Source organism: Betta splendens, chromosome 12 (genome assembly GCF_900634795.4).
Source record: "Betta splendens chromosome 12, fBetSpl5.4, whole genome shotgun sequence".
Classification (NCBI taxonomy): domain Eukaryota; kingdom Metazoa; phylum Chordata; class Actinopteri; order Anabantiformes; family Osphronemidae; genus Betta; species Betta splendens.
Genome location: NC_040892.2, coordinates 7,416,526 through 7,437,362, shown reverse-complemented (window position 1 = coordinate 7,437,362; position 20,837 = coordinate 7,416,526). Strand labels below are relative to the sequence as shown.

Sequence of the window (20,837 nt, the reverse complement as noted above, 5' to 3'; positions counted from 1 at the left end):
ATAAGTAATTATAAATTACTAATTAAATTTTAAATATCTTCTCATCTTCGCAACGGCGCAATCATTACTGAACTCTGCAGTGAAAGGAGACGCAGCATTTATGTGGCCCGAGGAGGAGCTGAGGGGGAGGAGGAGTAAAAGCCTGGAGGACGAGGAGTGGGAGGAACTTGTAGAGATGTCGCTAGATTTCATTGAGAACTCGAGGTGCAGCAGGTTAACATCTATGAACTGATTCCTCTTGGAGGCTTTTCACTCTCCTTTCTCTGTCTGTTGGATTTATCTTTCCTTCCACGGGATTTTTCTTCACGAGACAACATCTGGAGAGAAACCAAACTAGCTGGATCTATGCCAACCCTACGCGGGAGTTCACGACATTTGTGAAGTTGAAGAGGAGGAATGTATCGTTTCTTTGTGAAACTAATATTTCTGATTCCTGCAATCGTCGGTTCACAAGGTAAATATCTTTCGGTTTAACTTCTAAACTGACTAAAATCACTGCAGGCTGCAGGACATGAGCAAAATAAACTCGTTCAAAATCAAACAGGAGAAATTACATAATGGATGTAAAATAAGCAGTTGCATATTTCAGTATAATCCTGTCATTCTAACAGGCATACAAGTTAAATATGAGCTGCAGATTAGAAACTACTACAATATAATAAATTGCATCCAGACATTTTCAACATCAGGTTTTAAAAGGCTCTTTTATTCGTAGGAATGAATTCACTTCAACTCAAACAGCTGAGTTACGCACGCATCTGGCTTCTTGGTAGCTTGTGAAAGTTAACACTTTATTTTGTCTCCACAAATAGACTTGAGCCACTTTATAGCCAACTTCTAATCAAAGCTCAGTAACTCTTTCTAATTGTCTGTTTTTAATTTTAGTGGTAATTTTTGGTCAAATTTTTTTAGGGAAACTTTGGATTTAAGATCTTGATAAACGCTCTGTTTCATATTGTTCTAAGAGCCGGTTTTAAGTAACGCCGGAGATAATAGAAGTTGGTGCGTGTGTTGGGGCCGGGGGGACGCGGTAGGGGTGAGAAGGGGGAGGGAGGGCACCTTTTGTTTGCGTGTGTGGGAGAGTGTCGTGAGTGCCGGGTGGAAGGTGGGGGGTGGAGGACTTGCTGTTATTCCCGTCTGCCGGTAAACAATGCCCGAGGAGAGTGTTTTATGGCTCGTGCTGGACTCTGATTTCTTTTGTTCCGCCACTGAGCCCCGCAGCTGCTGCGCTTTCCCCGCAAAGCGCGTATGCTCCCATAAGCCACGCACCACGCGCTCTGGCCTCACCGGTGTCCACGACAGGCTTCCCAATATCCCCCACGGACAACTGTGTAACAAATCAATTATAGGTCCCGAATATTGAAGCGCGTGTGTGAATTAAACATGAAATACCTGTGAATAAAGATTTATTAATACCTAACTGATGAATAATTTCCACTGATGAATTCAAATCTGCATGATCCTTGTTAATCCCAACAGCCAATTCAACAGAGCAGGTTCCAAGAACTGTTTGCATTGTGAGTTTAAGCCATGTTATATATATATATACTTTTATTGTTTTTGTTCTTTACAGGTCTGAAATGCTCCTCACCCACTGAATCATGCCTAAATAACGGAAGATGCGAAGCCACCGCAAATGGAAACGGAGAATGCAAGTAAGTAAAACACCGAAAAGCACCAGATGTGGATTGCTTAGACAATGCATTTGCATTTCTTACAGTCCTTTTGTGTTGTGTGTGCTATTCGCTGTGGTGTTGGAATTTGTGCAGTCTGTAGTGTAATTTCGGAACTTGAAAGTGCTTTTTGGTTGGAAAGAAAAGGGGCCACATATTCCCCCTTTCATTCCACTCTTTGAGCGGGCCCTGTGCCCAGCAACCAGAGGCCCTTGAGTTTTTTTCTGTGCCGCTGTGCTTCAATCTGCTCTCCTCCAGGAGCCACGTTACTGCACGAGGCCGCACACATTCCCTTAACAGAGGCACGGATAAGACATGAAGAAGTGGAAAGAGGGTGTAGATCCACAGTGTTTAAGAAGCAAGAGAGACAAAGTTGGACAAAAGCCCACCGCCCCATCAGCGGGCCCGTTAATGAATGCAAGACCCCTTCGCCAGTAAAGTGAGAGGACGCGTCCAGTCCTAAATCTTGTTTTTCTGCTCTTTCATGAGCGACAGCTGGGGCTCGCCCGCCGCCCGTCACCCATTGTCCTGCAGTCAGAATAATGCTGTGTGACTAATCTGAGTGGGGCTTCCCATCATGCCACAGCCACCCCAAAGACCACAGCACACACCAAACCCCTGGTCCCCCCCCCCATCCCACCCCACCACCAACCCAAAAGGCTTGTCCCCTTGTCTCTGAATGGATGCAGCCCCTCTGTCCCCATCTCCACCCCCCTCACCGGCTTGTGATCTCCTTTGGAAAGCCAGATGGCTGTGAGATGTAATTGGATTGGATGTCGAGAGAGTGAGATTAATTGGAATAAAGTCCAGAAATTTGAAGGCAAACAAGTGGGAACCGCCACAGAGGCAGATTGTGGGCTGTTTGTTTAGGCTGCAGATGGATGTTAATAATTTGTAATTGAGACACTTAATATGCTAACATATTCCCTTTAGCTGACCTGTGTGCATCTGTGCAGAGTTGACAGGCTCACGTTGAATGTGAATACAGACAAACAAGGTGAGATGATGACGCAGTCTTTTGCTTCTCCCTTGAGCATGACAGATGCACCAGTTGTTCTGCCGTGATATCCAGTTGTGGCATAACTCTTATGCCTCTGTGGAGACATTCAGGGGTGGCCTGGTTTACCCTCAGGCCCTGTGGTCATGGCAGGCGCTTCTTTGGTCTGCTGGGACAAGGAGGAGCGATTGACGAGCCTGTGCTACTATAGCCCAGGGCCAGCGATTCACAATAACTAATCTGCATACCCCCTCAACCCCCCCACACACACACAGGCCTCCACACAGGCCTCCACACGTGTGCACACAGAGACTCTCCCTCCACCTCCTCCTCCACAAAGCTGGGATTGTGGCCTCCATCTCGGCTCTGTCCAATTAAAACGGACAGGATAAGGGCATCACTTCACCCACCCACACGCTCTCTTCCTGCTTGCTTTCCCCTCATTAATCATTCATCCCTGCCAAGCCCCACCGCCAGCAGTCACTGGGTGCACTGGGAGGGTCGGCATGGGTGCTCAGGGGTCACAGCCACCGGGACTGATTCGCCCTGTGTTTTCATTTGAAATTTTTTAACCGCCACATTCGCTCGGACTGTATGTGCTGATGAAAGCAATGCCTCAAATTCAGATTGCGTTGTGAGGTGAAGGTGGGCATTCCCATCACATGATGCCAAGTGGAAGGCCAAAAGTTCAAATGCTAAAATAGCGGCAAGCCACAGTTCGTGACGTTGCCAGTGAGTCACGCTGTTTGTTGTGGTTTTTGTGCATTAAACAGTTTTGAACGGTATGATTGATTTAAATGCCCTTTCAATACAGTTCCCACGGCAGAGGGCGAAATAATATAGAGCAAGGTTGGACACTGCGATAATCACGTAGATGGCTGATGCTGAGACAATATTCCTTCTCCGCTTCCTTCAGAAAGGGATGTTTTCTGTTCTTCCTGTTTGTAAAAATAGCCTCCCTTTAAACGTTCTGAACACAGATCATCCCTAAAATAGTAAGAGGCCTGTGTCCTGTTTGTTGCTGTGAAGTTTTCTTTCAGTTGTTGATTGGACTGGGCTCTTATGGCACACAAGGGACAAATATAGAAAAACAGACCATTTTAATTTACAAAAGCCATCAGTTTTGCATGAGCATGCTTCACTTTGTGGTGGCACTCGACACGCGGAAATAAAAACAAGCGGCTGTAACGGGGAAGAACTTGGTCACAATTCTTTGAAAAGGAGGTTACTTGAAGTTTCGGGGCTTCCTGTTTCTCATGGAGCTGTAGTCATCTGCTTGTAGCAATATAAAATATATATATAAAATAAAAAGGTAGGGGCACAGTGTTGGGTGGGTCTAAATTAGAGTCAGTTTGCAACAGATTAATAAAGAGAAGTTGAAAAGTTCATGCCCTAAACTGAGTGGCTTTTAGAGCTGCTTGACTGAAATAGACACTGTTTTGGTCTATGGTGGCTGTTAATAATAAACCCAGAAACATGTCTCACTACGTGTCTGAAATACTGCAAGACATCTGACAAAAATAAACACAAGGCAGAGCATTACCTGCACGTGTGCAGTGGCTGGTGTGGTTAGACCCCTCTGAGCTTTAAAAGTGATATCTGCTATTGCATATTGAGGCTCAAAAGCCTCATCTAGAAAGACTGCTCTAATCAGGCACCACTAAAAAGAGCTCCTATGCTCCCTTAAGGAATGCTGCTCTTCATTTGTCCTGCTATAGGATTACCCGGCAAGTCTCTGTTAAAGCTCAGCTCCATGTGGGCTTAAATCAGTCAGGAGCATACAAGAGCCCGGCTGGGTCAAGTGTGCCTGCTGGTGTTGGTCTTTTATAGAGGTTTAAGCTCTAAGGCTGCCACTCCTCTGGTTAGGCCCATTCCCCAGATGCCAGGGCCCCTCTGGTGCAGCAGTGAAAGGATGGAGGAAAAAAATTCAATCTTGCAATTACAGAGCTTAAATTGAACGTTAGTACAACCCTAAATAACTACTACAACCATTGGCTGAGATGCAAAAGTGTCTGTGCAAGTTTCCATATCGTTTTTTTCATTACATGCTTGAGAGGAAACAATATCTAGGGGTAGTTAGTTGCCCCTTATTAAGCCTAATGTTACTGTATTACACACAGAGAGGCAACATGTAATAATGTTTTCAATTAACTTTAAAATGTCTTACAGTGTGCAATCTACAGAGTAATAGACTCCAGGCAGAATGTAGTTTAGCTGCTGATAACCGTCCCCAGACACTGTTCTTGACTAATGCTTTTGTTAAATTGATCATGTATCATCTCAAAATGACAAAACCTGTTAAACATTCGATGTGAACTGAGAAGCGTGAGATGGGAAAATGCGTACTTTAATATTCATTATGAAAGGAAACACCGAAAGTGTACAGCTCACACTCACAGAAGTGATGACTGTACATCACCCTTTGTTATTTACACAACAATTTCCACCGTGGTGGCATTTCCATCGGCAGTGGGCCTGGTTTTGTGTCAGCGGATAAAGTCACCCTCAGAGTGGCAGATGGCAGATCAGCCCAGTGGGGAGAGGGGACAGAGGGGGAGAAGGCAAAGAGGCTGTCCCATAGTCACAAAAGTGTTCAGGGTCGGAGGTCGGGGAAGCATCTGCTGTGGCCTGAGGGGACATTGCATCACTGGGAGAGACCTGTTGCTGTGGTGTGTGCTGTTGAGCTTTTCGAAGTGTGGGTGGATCTTTATCTCAGACTTGTCTGACTTCAAGACAAAGAGGATCTGTTACAGTTAGTTAAAGTGGGCTGTCATACGCGCAGACCACTAACATCCCAGTCTCATAAACCAGAACGAAGACTATACCAAAACAGAGAATTCCCCAGGTAGTCAGAACTGCGTAACAAGAAGCAGGGGGAACTTCAAAGCCACTCTGTAGGTCACATGGGGCTGTTTAAAATGATCTGATCTCACCTAACAGAGTCAACAAGAGAGTTTTCAGCCCTGTGTGACAGGAACGCTGTAAAAAGCAAAGTGCTGGAGAGAAAACACAACTTGTGTTTAGGCAGCGATACAGATACAGCTGGAGGGGAGGAAGAGTCAGCGCTGGGCACAACAAAAAGAAAACCCAAGGAGGAGCAGGTAGAAAAGAGATGGATTGAGAATGTGCGTGGTGGACGAAGGGTGAATTGAAGAGACAGAAGTTGCAACAGCTGACTTCGCATGGGTTCTTTATGTCCCTGGAGGAGAGGTTGGCTTGTCAGCACCCCCATCGGACTAGGGGACAGAGGGGAGGGAGGAAGGGAGGAAGCGGGGAGGGATAAGGGGTGGGGAGGAGGAGAAAGGAGGAGGTGGGGGGGGGGGGGGGGGGGGGGTCCAGTCCAACAGCTGCCTTCATTAACATGTGCACCTGCTCCCTGTGGAGATACTATGAGGCCAACAGATGTCGTCTCAATAAACACACACGACACCGTGCACAACTACACACACACAAAAAAAGTTCCAATTCAAACAAAAACACTTCTGCTGACTTTAAATGCACATGTGTGTGGGAGTCGGGACATTGCCTTTTGCAGAGAAACCCTCAATACCATTGGATATTAAAAGGAAGCATGAGAGCTCATCTCTGCTGACTGCTCACAGAGCTGGAGACGGACATACCCAGGGGCTTATGGTCCTGAAAACAGAGCTTCATATAGGATACCCAGCGCCGGCAAGGGCCCCTTGATCTCTGCAATCGTTCAGGATGAGTGTGGACAGCATGGGGGGGAAAGGTAGATGGGAACAGGCTACATGATTCTGTGGCGTCTGTTGTCCCAGCAGAATGTGTTTTCAAGGTTCTGAGGGAGTCTAATCCAGAGAGACACACTAGAACAACACATTGTCCCTGTCCCACTGCAGGGCGGGAAACCCTCACCCCCCCATTCCCCCCTTTTGCTCAGATAATTGTTCCTATGACTTGACATGGTTTTGTAATCGTCCCCGCTTCTTCATTGTCTACCCACAGGTGTCCCAGTGACTACATAGGCAATCGGTGCCAGCATCTAAACCCCTGCAGCCCCTCACCCTGCCACAATGGTGGCGAATGTCGGGCTATTTCTCACGGTAACACGTTCGACTTCCACTGCGTGTGCCGCCTGGGTTTCACCGATCGGCTATGCCTGACTCCTTCCAACCACGCCTGCATGAGCTCCCCCTGTCGCAATGGCGGAACATGCGATCTGATTACCCTGATGGCCTACCGCTGCCGCTGCCCGCCCGGATGGTCAGGTATGTCGCCAAACGCTCATCAGCTCGTTTTACTCGCTTAATGGTTCGGCATTAAAAGCTAATGTGTCTCTTGGTCTGGTGCCTTCAAGGAAAAACATGCCAGCTCGCCAACCCATGTGCTTCCAACCCATGTGCAAATGGTGGCCAGTGCTCAGCCTTCGACTCCACCTACATCTGCACCTGCCCGCCCACCTTCAGTGGTCAGACCTGCAAGCAGGACGTCAACGAATGTGCCCAGACCCCCTTGCCTTGCCGTAACGGCGGCACGTGCGTGAATGAGGTGGGCTCATACCATTGCCGCTGTCCTTCAGACTACGTGGGTAACCACTGCGAGACCCCCTACATGCCGTGCAGCCCCTCACCATGCCAGAATGGAGGCACCTGCATCCAGAAAGGAGACACCACCTTTGACTGCAGCTGTCTGCCAGGTAACACATAAACATATGTACAAGGTACATGGTTGGTGGTGATCAGTTGAGCTAAAAAACTTTTTGTTGTTGTGCTGATAATTGGGTTAAATTACTGGACCCCCCATTCCACTCCTGCCAGCCTTCACTGGCAGGATGCAGTCACACAGACGTTTCCTTCTGATAACCACTAGCGAGCCCCCACAACACCATAGACACACACATGCACAGAAACCTATAGAGGCACACGCCCTATGTATGAGGTCACAGACAAAAATATTTTGCTCTCAGCTAAATACAGCTGGTCTGTTTGACATCTTCATTGTGTTGGCACCCAATGTCGTTGGGTTGTTGTGTAAAACTTTGGTTTCTCTTGGGTAATTGTGGTTACTACTGTTAGACTCGGGCGAGCAGCTGTGGAGAAATACCCCCACCCCCTCCAAACCATATTGTTCTATTTCTCTGATAGGTTCAATATTTGGTCATTATGTGAAAAGTCTCAGATGTGTGTATTATGTCTGCATAACCCTGGGCCGGCACAGAGCAAACAGTTTGGATATGCAGATGAATGAGGAAGATCACGGGCTGTGTGTTAAAGTTTAACCCATACTGCGTGTCTCTGGTGGGTGTCTGTGCTGGAATGCGTTAAGATAGTGACACTGCAGGGATTCAGGTTGATAGTTAATCAGATTATACTGGCTATAAAACACCCACCCAGGCCTTTGATGTGCAATCAGGACACAAGCTGCACTCTCATCTATAGTGCATTATAATAAAGTCTGCCAAAAGGATATATTTCTTAAGTGCGATATGATAAGGAGAGGAAGTGAATATTAACTGTAAACAAATGTTGCAAGATATTTTGGCAATTGCTGTTTCTAATCAATTTGTCTTCTTGTCACGTTGGTCAGGCTTTACAGGTCAAAGCTGCGAGCATAACATTGATGACTGTCCAGGCCACAACTGCCAGAATGGTGGTGTGTGTGTAGATGGTGTGAACACCTACAACTGCCAGTGCCCGCCTCACTACACAGGTGATTACAAGAATCGAATCAAAGAGCTAAACCAGAGGCCTCCCTCAAACTGAGCTCACGCCGTCTTTCCTTTTCTTAACTCTTCCAGGTCAATACTGCACTGAAAATGTGAACGAGTGTGAGCTGATGCCCAACGCCTGTCAGAACGGAGGCACGTGCCACGACACTCACGGCAGCTTCCACTGCGTCTGCGTCAACGGGTGGACTGGTGACGACTGCAGTGAGAACATCGACGACTGTGCCAGCGCGGCTTGTTATCACGGTGCCACCTGCCACGACCGCGTGGCTTCCTTCTTCTGCGAGTGCCCTCATGGGCGTACAGGTAGGACACGCTCTGAAAAGGCATTCAGTCATCTTGTTGAGGTGGCGGAATAAAATGTCATGATGTTACTACTTATAGGTCTGCTATGTCACCTCGACGACGCCTGCATCAGCAACCCCTGTCAAAAGGGCTCCAACTGTGACACTAATCCAGTCAATGGCAAGGCGATTTGCACCTGCCCCCCTGGGTACACTGGATCAGCCTGTAATCTGGATATTGATGAGTGCTCCCTTGGTAGGTTATGCGACAACTGTAGAAACTACATAATAGTTGATAGTTACCTGCATATATGAATTTGTATCTTAAATGTTCTAGGAGCCAACCCATGTGAACATGGTGGTCGCTGCCTCAACACCAAAGGCTCCTTCCAGTGCAAGTGTCTTCAGGGATACGCAGGCCCTCGCTGCGAGATGGACGTCAATGAATGCATGTCCAACCCCTGCCACAACGACGCCACCTGTCTAGACCAGATTGGAGGGTTCCACTGCATCTGTATGCCAGGTAGGAATAGGGATTTGTACCACACAAAGTAAAATATCCTGGGAAAGTGGGATATGTGAGAAATGAAGAAACATTTCACTTGTAACGTTTTGTCCATGTCAGGTTACGAGGGCGTGTTTTGCCACATCAACATAGATGAATGCGCCAGCCAACCTTGTCTCAATAATGGCAAGTGCGTCGACAAGATCAACTCCTTCCACTGCGAGTGTCTCAAAGGTGAGACTGGAGTAAAGTGAATGGAGTCAATGGAATGATAGAAATTGGTTCTTGAGTTTTTGGGTTCTTTTTGACATTTTTTGGATTAGACAATAGGAGCAAGGAAGAAGCTATAAAATAGTAGATCATTAACTTCTCTGTTAATGAGTAAAACTCACCACATATGATTCACAGGCTGATGTAAATGATTTACTTTCTCTATTGGTGTTGCTCACTGGAGGGTTTTAGGGGGAACTGGACAGAGCAAATGGAGCTGTAGACGCATTAGCATATTTGGCGGGCACGAAAGTTTGTGTTAGAGCTTAGCACCTAAATTGGGGGCAGGGACTGGTTTATGGCTGGTAAGCTGGAGGCCATTGTGTTGTGGTTTGAAAGAAAGATTTCACTGCACAGTAAGACTAGAAGAAAAGGGGGGGGGGGGTTAAGGGAGAGTGGAGGAATGGTTCGTTGGGGCCTTCTTCAGATGCAAATGAGCTTTTCTGTTCACTGTTCATGCTTTATGCCATCTGTAGAAATGACAGATCATCATCATCAGAAATTACAAGAAGTTTAATTGTTTTTTATTCCTGCTTGCACCTTCAGGCTTTTCAGGGAATCTCTGTCAGGTGGATATTGATGAGTGTGCCAGCACCCCTTGCAAAAATGGAGCTAAGTGTACAGATGGGCCAAACAAGTACACATGCGAATGTGCTGAAGGTAAACAAAGCTGTATCACGTATATATGTAATAGTTATGTCGCTCTCTTGCTAGTGTTACTGGTGATTAACATGTTCTCTATGGGTCTAGGTTACTCAGGACAGCACTGTGAGACTGACATCAACGAGTGCTACTCTGACCCCTGCCATTATGGCACCTGCAAGGATGGCCTGGCCTCCTTCACCTGCTTGTGTCGCCCTGGCTACACTGGTCGCCTGTGTGAGACCAACATCAATGAGTGTCTGAGCCAGCCCTGCAAAAATGGTGGCACTTGCCAGGACAGGGAGAACTCCTATCTCTGCTCCTGCCCCAAAGGCACTGCCGGTGAGGCTTTTGATCTTCAGATTTAGCTACGACAAATTGTCCCATTTTAGATTCTCCTCATACTTTATGCTCACTCTCCAATCTGCAGGTTTCAACTGTGAGGTGAACCTGGACGACTGCAAGAGCAAACCCTGTGACTATGGAAGATGCATAGACAAAATCAATGGCTACGAGTGTGCATGTGAACCGGGTTACTCAGGTGAGCACTGGGTGGAGTTCACAGGTGCATGGGGATGGTCCCCTGAGCTTTGGGAGGGGCAGGTTGGCCAGGTGGCTGGCGGGCCCACTTCTGCTTAACAGTGGTGTCAGATTGCCTGTGTGGGATGGGGGAGATAGGAACACAGTCCCAAACCTGATCCACGCACACACCCACACATGCACGCACACACAAAGCTCTAACTTTGTTTGCGATTTGAAAAGACTGATGTTAAGCCTGGAAAGAGTCTGAAAGATGATACTTTAAAAGGAAAGAGCTTTGGCCTTTAATCACACATATCATGCTTACGTGACAAATTCTGCTAATAACGCTGACTGAAGTGTTTTGACATCACTTGCTATGTGGACACTTCAACCTGTAACGTGTTACCAAGGTGTACAACCCTTGTGCTGTTCTGTGGTAGCTCTGTGATTATACTAAAAGGGGGCAGGGAGAAACAAGTGTGTGTGTGTGTGCACACAGGCTGCTTTGCACCCCCACTCCTGTTTTCCCCACACTCATTTTTTGTGCTGATGGGGCAGTGTGGTAGGGCATGGCAGGACTGAGACACAGAGGGGACAGAGGACTATTGTAAGTGAAGATCAGGCAGTTGGACCCTCCTCTGCTGATTGATGAAGAGGAGGTAGACGAATGGGAGGGGGGAGGCAAGGGGGGGGGGGGTAATTGTTATGCGGCCGTGTGTGAAATGGGTCTGGCCTTCTGTCCCTGTAAACAGCTCTGGGTGAGGTTGGTTGTCCCTGGATGGGTTGGGGGAAGGGGGGTGATATTGGATGTGAATAGCAAGAGTAACTACAGCCCCTCAGATCCAGCTGAAACCTGCCTTCTGCCTGTTCAACAGGGCCCCATTCAATCAATGGAGGAGCAGCAAAAGGGCCTCTAGGGGCTAGCAGGCTAGGCACACACTGGAGCTGCTACAGCTTCTGCCTGTTGATTGTTGGCAGAGTCTTTAGTGTTGGCTCTTTGTTGTCCAAAGGACAAATAGTGTCCTTATGTCTATCACAATAGAAAACCTCAAAGAACAGCACATCACAGATTACAGCGGCGTGGCTTTCGTAGTGCCCGGCGTGGATATTTATTAAATTGCAACATGCATGCGCTGTTCTCAAATCACACCCATTGTCTTCCAGGAGCAATGTGTAACATCAACATTGATGACTGCGCCATCAACCCCTGTCACAACGGGGGCACTTGTATCGACGGCATAAACAGCTTTGCCTGCCTGTGTCCAGAGGGCTACAACGATGCCACATGTCTGTCGCAGGTGGACGAATGTGGCAGTAATCCGTGCATCCACGGCCGGTGCCAGGACCTCATCAATGGGTGAGCGCAGATTCAGATCCTGAATGAAAACATAAACAAGGAACAAAAGTGGCGTTACTGACGTGTCTGTTCTTATTTTCATCAAAGCTACAAATGTACGTGTGACTCCGGATGGAGCGGTCCCAACTGTGACATCAATAACAACGAGTGCGAGTCCAACCCGTGCATGAATGGGGGAATGTGCAAGGACATGACAAGCGGATATCACTGCACGTGCAGAGCCGGCTTCACTGGTTAGTTGCGACCTGTGTGACTTTGCACATGTGAGCGAGTTTCCTTTTGTCCTGGCTCTAACCCAAGTGTGTCTTCTAATCCTACCACTGTAGGGCCTAACTGCCAAACTAACATCAACGAGTGTGCCTCCAACCCCTGCCTCAACCAGGGCACCTGCATCGACGATGTGGCTGGATACAAGTGCAACTGTTTGCTTCCCTACACTGGTACGATGGCTGTTGACTTAACTGTTTACAAAGGTCTCAGACAGTAAAGGCTAGCTCAAACTTTCCATGAAGCAGGATTATCTTATCCTGTGTTGTTTTAGAAAACACCACTGAGTGGTGATTACCAAAGATACCTGTTTTTGGCATCTCCACATGGAAAGATTTGCCCATCTGCTTTGCAAGGATAACAGAGTGTGTGGAATAACATGTCAGGGCAGCTCATACTAACTGGAGCCCCCGAGCCTGCTCCAAGCCCTCTTCCCACTTCCACCACGTCCTGTTTCCTGTCTGTGATCACACAATAGCAGGAAACAGGAAGGATCGTCCTGTTTGGCTAAGTCACTGTGGAAATCAAAAAGGAAATGGGATAAAACTGGGATTTTAGAAATTGATGGAACTCTTGAAAATCAAATCTTCAAGCGCAAACATTGCCTATGCTTTCTGTGTTTTAAAATTAAATTAAATTAAATATTAAATATTTTTGCCACTAAAACATCAACACTGATGTTTTAATTCATTTATTTTCTCATTTCCACCAGGTGAAAACTGCGAGACCCTGCTGGCTCCCTGCAACCCCAGACCATGTAAAAATGGTGGAGTATGCAGGGAATCTGAAGACTACCAGAGCTTCTCTTGCAGCTGCCCTGAAGGATGGCAAGGTAACCATCAATGCAACATGTCCATTAGTTGGTCCACCAATGTTGCGCAAAATAAATTTTTACCTTCATTGCTTTATTATAGGTCAAACGTGTGAGATCGACATTAATGAGTGCGTGAAGAACCCGTGTCGCAATGGTGCGTTTTGCCATAACACTATGGGTGGCTACCAGTGTAAATGCCAGCCAGGTTACACTGGCCAGAAATGCGAGACAGACATTGATGACTGCAAACCAAGTAAGACACAGACTTGCCCCTTCATTTAACATTTTCATTATAACATCTCTGATCAATGGTAATCCTAAATCCTTTTGTCCGTTTCAGATCCCTGCAGTAACGGTGGCCTGTGCCATGATGGCATCAACAGCTTCACCTGCACCTGCCCTCCTGGGTTCCGTGGCAACAGATGTGAGCAGGACATAAACGAGTGCGAAAGCAACCCCTGTAAAAACGGGGCCAACTGCACAGATTGTGTCAACAGCTACACCTGCACCTGCCCCCTTGGCTTTAGCGGCATTAACTGTGAGATCAACACCAACGACTGCACTGACAGGTAGCTGACTTTGGTGAAATACCTCCTCTAACTCCTAATCCTTCCAAATAACTATACCAAAATGGATAAAGCTGCTTTTACAGTTTAGTTTTCTGTTTTTTGTCCAGCTCTTGCTTCAATGGTGGCACCTGTGTGGATGGAATTAATGCGTTCACCTGCCTGTGTCTACCTGGATTCACTGGCAGTTACTGCCAGTATGATATCAATGAGTGTGACTCTAAACCATGTCTCAATGGAGGAACCTGTCTGGACAGTTATGGGACTTACAAATGCACCTGTCCTCATGGCTACACAGGAGTCAACTGCCAGGTAAGGAGAAGTTGCCATTTGTTAATGTGTAGATATTGTGACTGGGCTCCGTGTATGGTGTGTTGGACGGCCTCTTTATGTGTGGTTTATCTCTTCTAGAATCTGGTGCGCTGGTGTGATTCTTCCCCCTGTAAAAACGGAGGCACTTGCTGGCAGCAGGGGGCCTCTTACACCTGCCAGTGCCAGTCTGGGTGGACTGGCCTCTACTGCGACATCCCAAGTGTCTCCTGTGAGGTAGCAGCCAAACAGCAAGGTACGCTAATCAGCCAATGAAATTTCACTAGCCCTTTGGGCCAACTGTGCAACGTGTAACTCATTTCCATTGGTTTCAGGAGTGGAAGTTGCTCACTTGTGCAGAAACTCAGGCCAGTGTCTGGACGCTGGGAACACACATTACTGCCGCTGCCAGGCTGGCTACACTGGGAGCTACTGTCAGGAGCAGGTGGACGAGTGCTCACCCAATCCTTGCCAGAATGGAGCCACGTGTACTGATTATCTGGGAGGTTACAGTTGTGAGGTAAATTTAATGACTATTGTGTTTTCTTTACTGTGTTTTTGTGTCATAAGCTCTTACAAAATCCCTCTTTATTGATGACATCTGTGTTTTTCCTGGCAGTGTGTCCCGGGCTACCACGGTGTAAACTGCTCAAAGGAGATCAACGAATGTCAGTCTCAGCCCTGCCAGAATGGAGGCACGTGCATCGACCTTATCAACACATACAAGTGCTCATGCCCCAGAGGAACGCAAGGTAGGAGCCCATGTGGGACAGTCACACAACCAAATGCAAAATCATAACAATTGCATTTCAAATATTCCCTCACACAATGTTCCTGTCTCCCACAGGTGTCCACTGTGAAATAAATCTAGATGACTGCAACCCCTTCACTGACCCACTGACCAATGAGCCCAAGTGCTTCAACAATGGCAAGTGTGTGGACCGCATTGGAGGCTACCAGTGTGTTTGCCCACCGGGCTACGTCGGTGAGCGCTGTGAAGGTGATGTCAACGAGTGTCTGTCGGACCCGTGCGACCCCAGGGGGTCCTACAACTGCATACAGCTTACCAACAGCTACCGCTGCGAATGCCGCACGGGATACACAGGTACCAATATGCATTAAGCATCACATATCAAGCATGCAGGGTGTGAACATTATATACTCACATTCTTTTTCTGGTTTCCAGGCCAGCGTTGTGACAAAGTGTTTGACGGCTGCAAAGGACGACCTTGCAGAAACGGAGGGACATGTGCTGTTGCCAGTAACACACCTCATGGTTTCATCTGCAAGTGCCCAAGTGTGAGTAAAGCCTCATGTTTCCTAAAAAATACTTCCTATTTCTTTATTGAGAGTGTCATTGTCCTAATCTCTGTCCATGACTCTCGCTTCAGGGGTTTACCGGCTCTTCTTGTGAGTACGATTCTCGGTCCTGCGGAAGTCTGAATTGCAGAAACGGTGGCACATGTGTGTCCGGCCACCTCGGTCCACGGTGCCTGTGTTCGCCAACCTTCACTGGGCCTGAGTGCCAGACGCCTACTGACAGCCTCTGCATCTCCAATCCCTGTTACAACGGCGGAACGTGCCAGATCACGCCGGAAGCACCCTTCTTTCAGTGCAGTTGCCCCAGCAATTTCAACGGCTTGCTTTGCCACATTCTGGACTACTCCTTTGTCGGAGGTTTCGGTCGTGACATCACCCCGCCTCCCGAAGTGGAGGTGAGCTGTGAGATTCCTCAGTGCGACGAGTGGGCGGGCAACCACATCTGCGACTCGCTGTGCAACAACCACGCCTGCGGTTGGGACGGAGGAGACTGCTCGCTGAATTTTGATGATCCTTGGCAAAACTGCTCTGCTGCGCTGCAGTGCTGGCGATACTTCAACGATGGCAAATGTGACGGCCAGTGCAACAGCCCCGGATGCCTTTACGATGGCTTTGACTGCCAGGGACAGGAAGGACAATGCAAGTAAGTACAAACACCAGAGTTTGTATTGTTGTTGGAGGCAAGATTTATGTTCCAGGAGAATCTAACACGGTCTTATTCTTTATTTGCAGCCCACTGTACGACCAGTACTGTAAAGATCACTACGCGGATGGTCACTGTGACCAGGGCTGCAACAATGCAGAGTGTGAATGGGATGGTCTCGACTGTGCTAACAACATGCCGGAGAAGCTAGCAGATGGCCACTTAGTCCTGGTGGTTCACATCCTCCCTGAACAACTAAAAAACCACTCGTCAGCCTTCCTCAGAGACCTCAGCAGCGTCCTGCACACTAATGTGGTGTTCCGCCGCGATGCCAAGGGAGAACCCATGATCTTCTCTTACTATGGCAATGAACAGGACCTGGTGAAACACAACGTGCTGAAGCGCTCCACTGATGGTTGGCCGGACTGGGCTTCGATGCCATCCAGTGTTTTAGGCCAAGTGAAGGAGAGCGTCTCCACCATGGTTAGCCCGCGGAAGCGCAGGGAGCTGGATCCTTTGCAAGTCAAAGGGTATGTCCCACATAAAACCTCTGTCTTACTGAACTTTGAGCAGAAGATTGCTGAGTGTAACGTCTTCCACAATTTTGTTCTTGTAGCTCAATCGTGTACTTGGAGATTGACAACCGTCAGTGCTACCAGCAGTCTACAGAATGTTTCCAGAGTGCCACAGATGTTGCTGCGTTCCTTGGAGCCCTTGCCTCCAGAGGGAACCTCAATGTCCCTTACATTGAAGCTGTTACAAGTATGTAACTCACATCTGGCCTTTGGTGTGTATTGCATATTGACAAAGTTCAAATGCTAAGTAGTAAATGTTGGTTGAAACTTCTTTTCAGGTGTCAGACCCCATCCCCCCAACACGGAGCTCTACCCCATGTACGTGGTTTTCCTGGGTTTGGCTGCTTTAGGTTTCCTCTGCCTGGGTGTTCTAGTGTCTCGCAAACGCAGACGGGAGCACGGCCAGCTCTGGCTCCCCGAGGGATTCAAAGTGTCTGAGCCCAGCAAAAAGAAACGCAGGGACCCACTGGGAGAGGATTCTGTTGGACTGAAGTAAGTAGGCACAGAATATGGAACAATACTGCTAAGTCTTGACATGACGTAAATGGTCTAACCTGCTGCTTTTTACAGGCCTATGAAAAACTCTGACATCAATCTCATGGATGACAACCAAAATGAATGGGGTGATGATGATCCTGACTGCAGGCCCTTTAGGGTAAGATGAGAAAACTATATTTTATTGTACATGTACATTCCTAATGCTTTTCACTCGCACTCGATGCTGATGTGATAACTGGTGTTACTTTCAGTTTGAGGAGCAGGCCATGTTGGATTTGTGTGACCACACCGACCACAGGAAATGGACACAGCAGCACCTGGATGCAGCCGACCTGCGTATTGCATCTATTGCGCCTACTCCTCCTCAGGGAGAGATAGAGAACGACTGCATGGATGTCAATGTCAGAGGCCCAGGTATTTGCATGCTCAACCTACCTGTAGTTTCTGTTACTAAATACTTTGTTGTTGGGTCAATAAAAATGTAACCTCAATTCCTTTTTCAGATGGTTTTACCCCCCTGATGATTGCCTCCTGCAGCGGTGGAGGGCTAGAGACCGGTAACAGTGAGGAAGAAGAGGATCCTTCTGCAGAAATCATCTCGGATTTCATTTATCAGGGTGCCAACCTTCACAACCAGACCGACCGCACAGGAGAGACCGCCCTCCACCTGGCTGCCCGCTACGCCCGCTCTGATGCTGCCAAGCGCCTCCTGGAGTCCAGTGCAGATGCCAACGTTCAGGACAACATGGGCCGCACCCCGCTTCACGCTGCTGTGGCCGCAGATGCGCAAGGAGTGTTCCAGGTAATGCCTTCTTCTGCCATAAATTCACATATTCCACATTCAAATGTATTGAGAAACTTGAAATCTTAACTGAAATTATTTCCGTGCAGATTTTAATCCGAAACCGCGCCACGGATCTTGATGCCCGCATGCATGATGGAACAACGCCCTTGATCCTTTCTGCTCGACTGGCAGTTGAGGGAATGGTGGAAGAGCTCATTAACTGCCACGCTGATGCCAACGCCACGGATGACTCTGGTAGGAAACATCTTCACAATCCAAGGATTTCTCTGTGTGCATGGTTGTTACGATAAATAACCGTCTCCCTTTTCACTCTTCAGGTAAATCTGCTCTTCACTGGGCTGCAGCCGTGAACAACGTGGAGGCTGCTATGGTCCTGCTGAAAAATGGCGCCAACAAAGACATGCAAGACAACAAGGTGTGTGAAATTATATGATTGTGATGTATTTTTACATTCACAGCAGCATCTTTTTTTAACATTCCATCTTGGCTCGGCTGTGTTTCAGGAGGAGACGCCGCTCTTCCTTGCAGCCCGTGAAGGCAGCTTCGAGACTGCTAGAATTCTCCTGGACCACTTTGCCAATCGTGAGATCACCGATCACCTCGACCAGCTGCCCAGAGACATTGCCCAAGAACGCATGCACCACGACATCGTCCGACTCCTGGATGAGTACAATGTGGTCACGAGTCCTGGGCTTCACAGTGCCCCACTGAGTACGCCCAGCCTCTCCCCACCTCTTTGCTCCCCCAATGACTATCTCAGCAACCTCAAGCCCAGTCTTTCTGCCAAGAAGGTTCGCAAACCTAGCTCCGCTGTAAAAGGGGGAAAAGATGGAGGCAAAGATAACAGATTAAAGAAGAAAAAATCACCAGACGGGAAGAGTTTGCTGGACACAGCCGTTCTCTCTCCAGTTGAGTCTCTTGAGTCCCCCCATGGTTACCTGTCTGATGTAGCCTCTCCACCCATGACATCACCCTTCCAGCAGTCACCACCGATGTCTCTAAATCATCTACAAGGCAACGGAGACTCTCTTATGAGTCAGATGAGCATGAGTAAGGATATGAGCTGTATGTCTTTTGACCCAAACCCACCCCGTCTCTCTCATCTCCCCGTGTCCAGCCCTAGCAGTCAGGGTACAACTTCCATAGGTAGCAGCAGAGGAGGCCAGTGTGACTGGGTCTCCAGGATGCATCCAGGTGTAGGCCAGCAGGGAGGTTTCACCCAAGCGCCACCTATAACCCACAACATGATGGGCCCTCTGCATGGCATCAGCACCGCTACTTTGTCTCAGATCATGGGCTACCAGAACATGACGACCAGTCACCTCGGCTCCTCTGCACACATGATGCACCAGGCTCACTCGCGGCAGCTCCAGCATCAAAACTCCAACTCCACTACCGGCCAAACCCTCAACCAGAGCTTCCCAAATATTGAGCTGAATGGTTCCGATATGCAGCAAAATAGTGGCTCAGGCCGCCCTGTGGCCATCCACACGGTGATGCCCCAGGAGACGCAGATCCTGGGCACGCAGTTCCTCACGCCTCCTTCCCAGCACAGCTATTCTGGCCCAATGGACAACACACCCAATCATCAGGTACAGGTGCCCGACCACCCATTTCTAACTCCATCCCCCGGCTCCCCCGACCAGTGGTCCAGCTCGTCCCCACATTCCAACATGTCCGACTGGTCAGAGGGCATCTCCAGCCCACCTACAAGCATCCATTCACAGATGAATCTGATCCCAGAGCAGTTTAAATAGACACTTGTTAAATGGACAGGATTCTTTAGTGGAAAAGTAGATTTATAAAGTTCTCACACAGAATGCGACAAACTTGACTCAGCACAGAAGGAGGATCCTTTTTTATATCAGTTTTTTACTAACGATAAGAACAGTTTTAGTAATTTTGTATTTATTTATGTGCTTTTTTTGACCTTTGAATATAAAAAAAGATGCTTTTATATTTATGTTTTTTGTTATGTATGGGGAAAGTAGAATTTGTTTAAAAGGAGTGTATATCCACAAAAAGACTCCTTGATGTGTACACTGGCTATTTATTTGTGTCTTATGTTGCTAAATTCACTGGATTTATTTTAAGCTTTCGGCACATTGGTCCTTGCAAATATTATTTTTGAATGTGCGTGTTTGTACAGATTTTCTTCAACTTTTAGAGATTATTTCAAATTTTCAGTATTAATTGATTATATTTTAACCTCCATGTCTTTTTGACACAGCTTTTATTAATTGAACTACTTTTCACTAAGTCTTATCACTGAGTCTGTGTTAGATGATGATCAGATACATATATTAAATGGACAAGAGTAACAAAGACGCTTATAGAGATATTGGACCTGAACACACACAACAAATGTGTTTTATCTCTTAAGATATGCTTTTCCAAATTATCCTGAGCCTATTTTTGTTGGATACCCACCAGGGATGGTGCAGAGTAATAGAGTTGTGATCATTTATGATGCAGAGGCAAGTTCTTCTGTCATAATGGATCCCAAAACGTTAATTATGGTTACCATGTTTACCCTGTGTTGCAAACCTGACGTAGAATGTTGAAATGTTACATTTGTGACATTTCAAAAATAGTGCCAGTGTGATTTCTGTTTTTCTTAAGGAAAGCAATGTATTTGTGAAATTTCTTGTAAAATTGTCTTCAAGGTGGTGTTAGATGAACTGGGGACCTTTTTGTGTTTAATGACGCCTGCTGCACTTTTGTGCAAGTGTAGTTTAAGGTGTCCTAATGTCATGTTTTATAAACTAATCCACAGATGGGGTTTTAAGAGAAGATGTACTTCAAATTCAATGTTCATGAAAAGTATTTCTTGATTAAAAATGTTTTGTACAAAGTGTCTTGATTCAATAAAAGCTATTGTTGTCCTTTAAAATACAGCTCTGTGTTTTACTTTTTAATTTATTTTTAATTTACAAAAAAATACGTGTAGCTGGCGGTACAGCCACAGAAAAGTTTGTGACATTTGGTACAACAATAAAATCCTTAGCAGGTGCGAGTTTCTGTCGCCATCTAGTGGCGATAACCAGGTAGCACAGTTAAACGGTGACCTGTGACACATCCGTCACTGCCAACAATCAATTTAC

The 20,837-nt window shown here is 47.2% G+C and overlaps 1 protein-coding gene across 1 annotated transcript; it reads left to right on the top strand.

Moving 5' to 3' along the window:
• Positions 1 to 182: 182 nt before the first annotated feature.
• On the top strand, positions 183 to 20,628 carry notch1a (notch receptor 1a). The gene is made up of 34 exons (XM_029169375.3): positions 183 to 454; positions 1,574 to 1,655; positions 6,637 to 6,899; positions 6,989 to 7,327; positions 8,218 to 8,340; positions 8,429 to 8,662; positions 8,741 to 8,896; positions 8,978 to 9,163; positions 9,266 to 9,379; positions 9,962 to 10,075; positions 10,166 to 10,399; positions 10,488 to 10,598; positions 11,744 to 11,936; positions 12,024 to 12,169; positions 12,263 to 12,376; positions 12,916 to 13,035; positions 13,118 to 13,270; positions 13,358 to 13,586; positions 13,694 to 13,895; positions 13,995 to 14,148; positions 14,228 to 14,412; positions 14,512 to 14,644; positions 14,740 to 14,997; positions 15,079 to 15,191; positions 15,284 to 15,855; positions 15,945 to 16,385; positions 16,472 to 16,617; positions 16,709 to 16,922; positions 17,001 to 17,085; positions 17,180 to 17,342; positions 17,432 to 17,730; positions 17,820 to 17,967; positions 18,051 to 18,148; positions 18,237 to 20,628. Exons 1-34 carry the CDS (start codon positions 397 to 399, stop codon positions 19,488 to 19,490), a joined length of 7,434 nt encoding a protein of 2,477 aa, XP_029025208.1. The 5' UTR covers positions 183 to 396; the 3' UTR covers positions 19,491 to 20,628.
• Positions 20,629 to 20,837: the final 209 nt, after the last annotated feature.

Excerpts from the sequence above, each read along its gene's own strand:
- notch1a (XM_029169375.3), top strand. The coding sequence starts at position 397 with ATGTATCGTTTCTTTGTGAAACTAATATTTCTGATTCCTGCAATCGTC. Across the intron at positions 455-1,573 it reads TGCAATCGTCGGTTCACAAG|GTCTGAAATGCTCCTCACCC; the intron begins GTAAATATCTTT and ends TGTTCTTTACAG. Across the intron at positions 14,149-14,227 it reads GGTAGCAGCCAAACAGCAAG|GAGTGGAAGTTGCTCACTTG; the intron begins GTACGCTAATCA and ends CATTGGTTTCAG.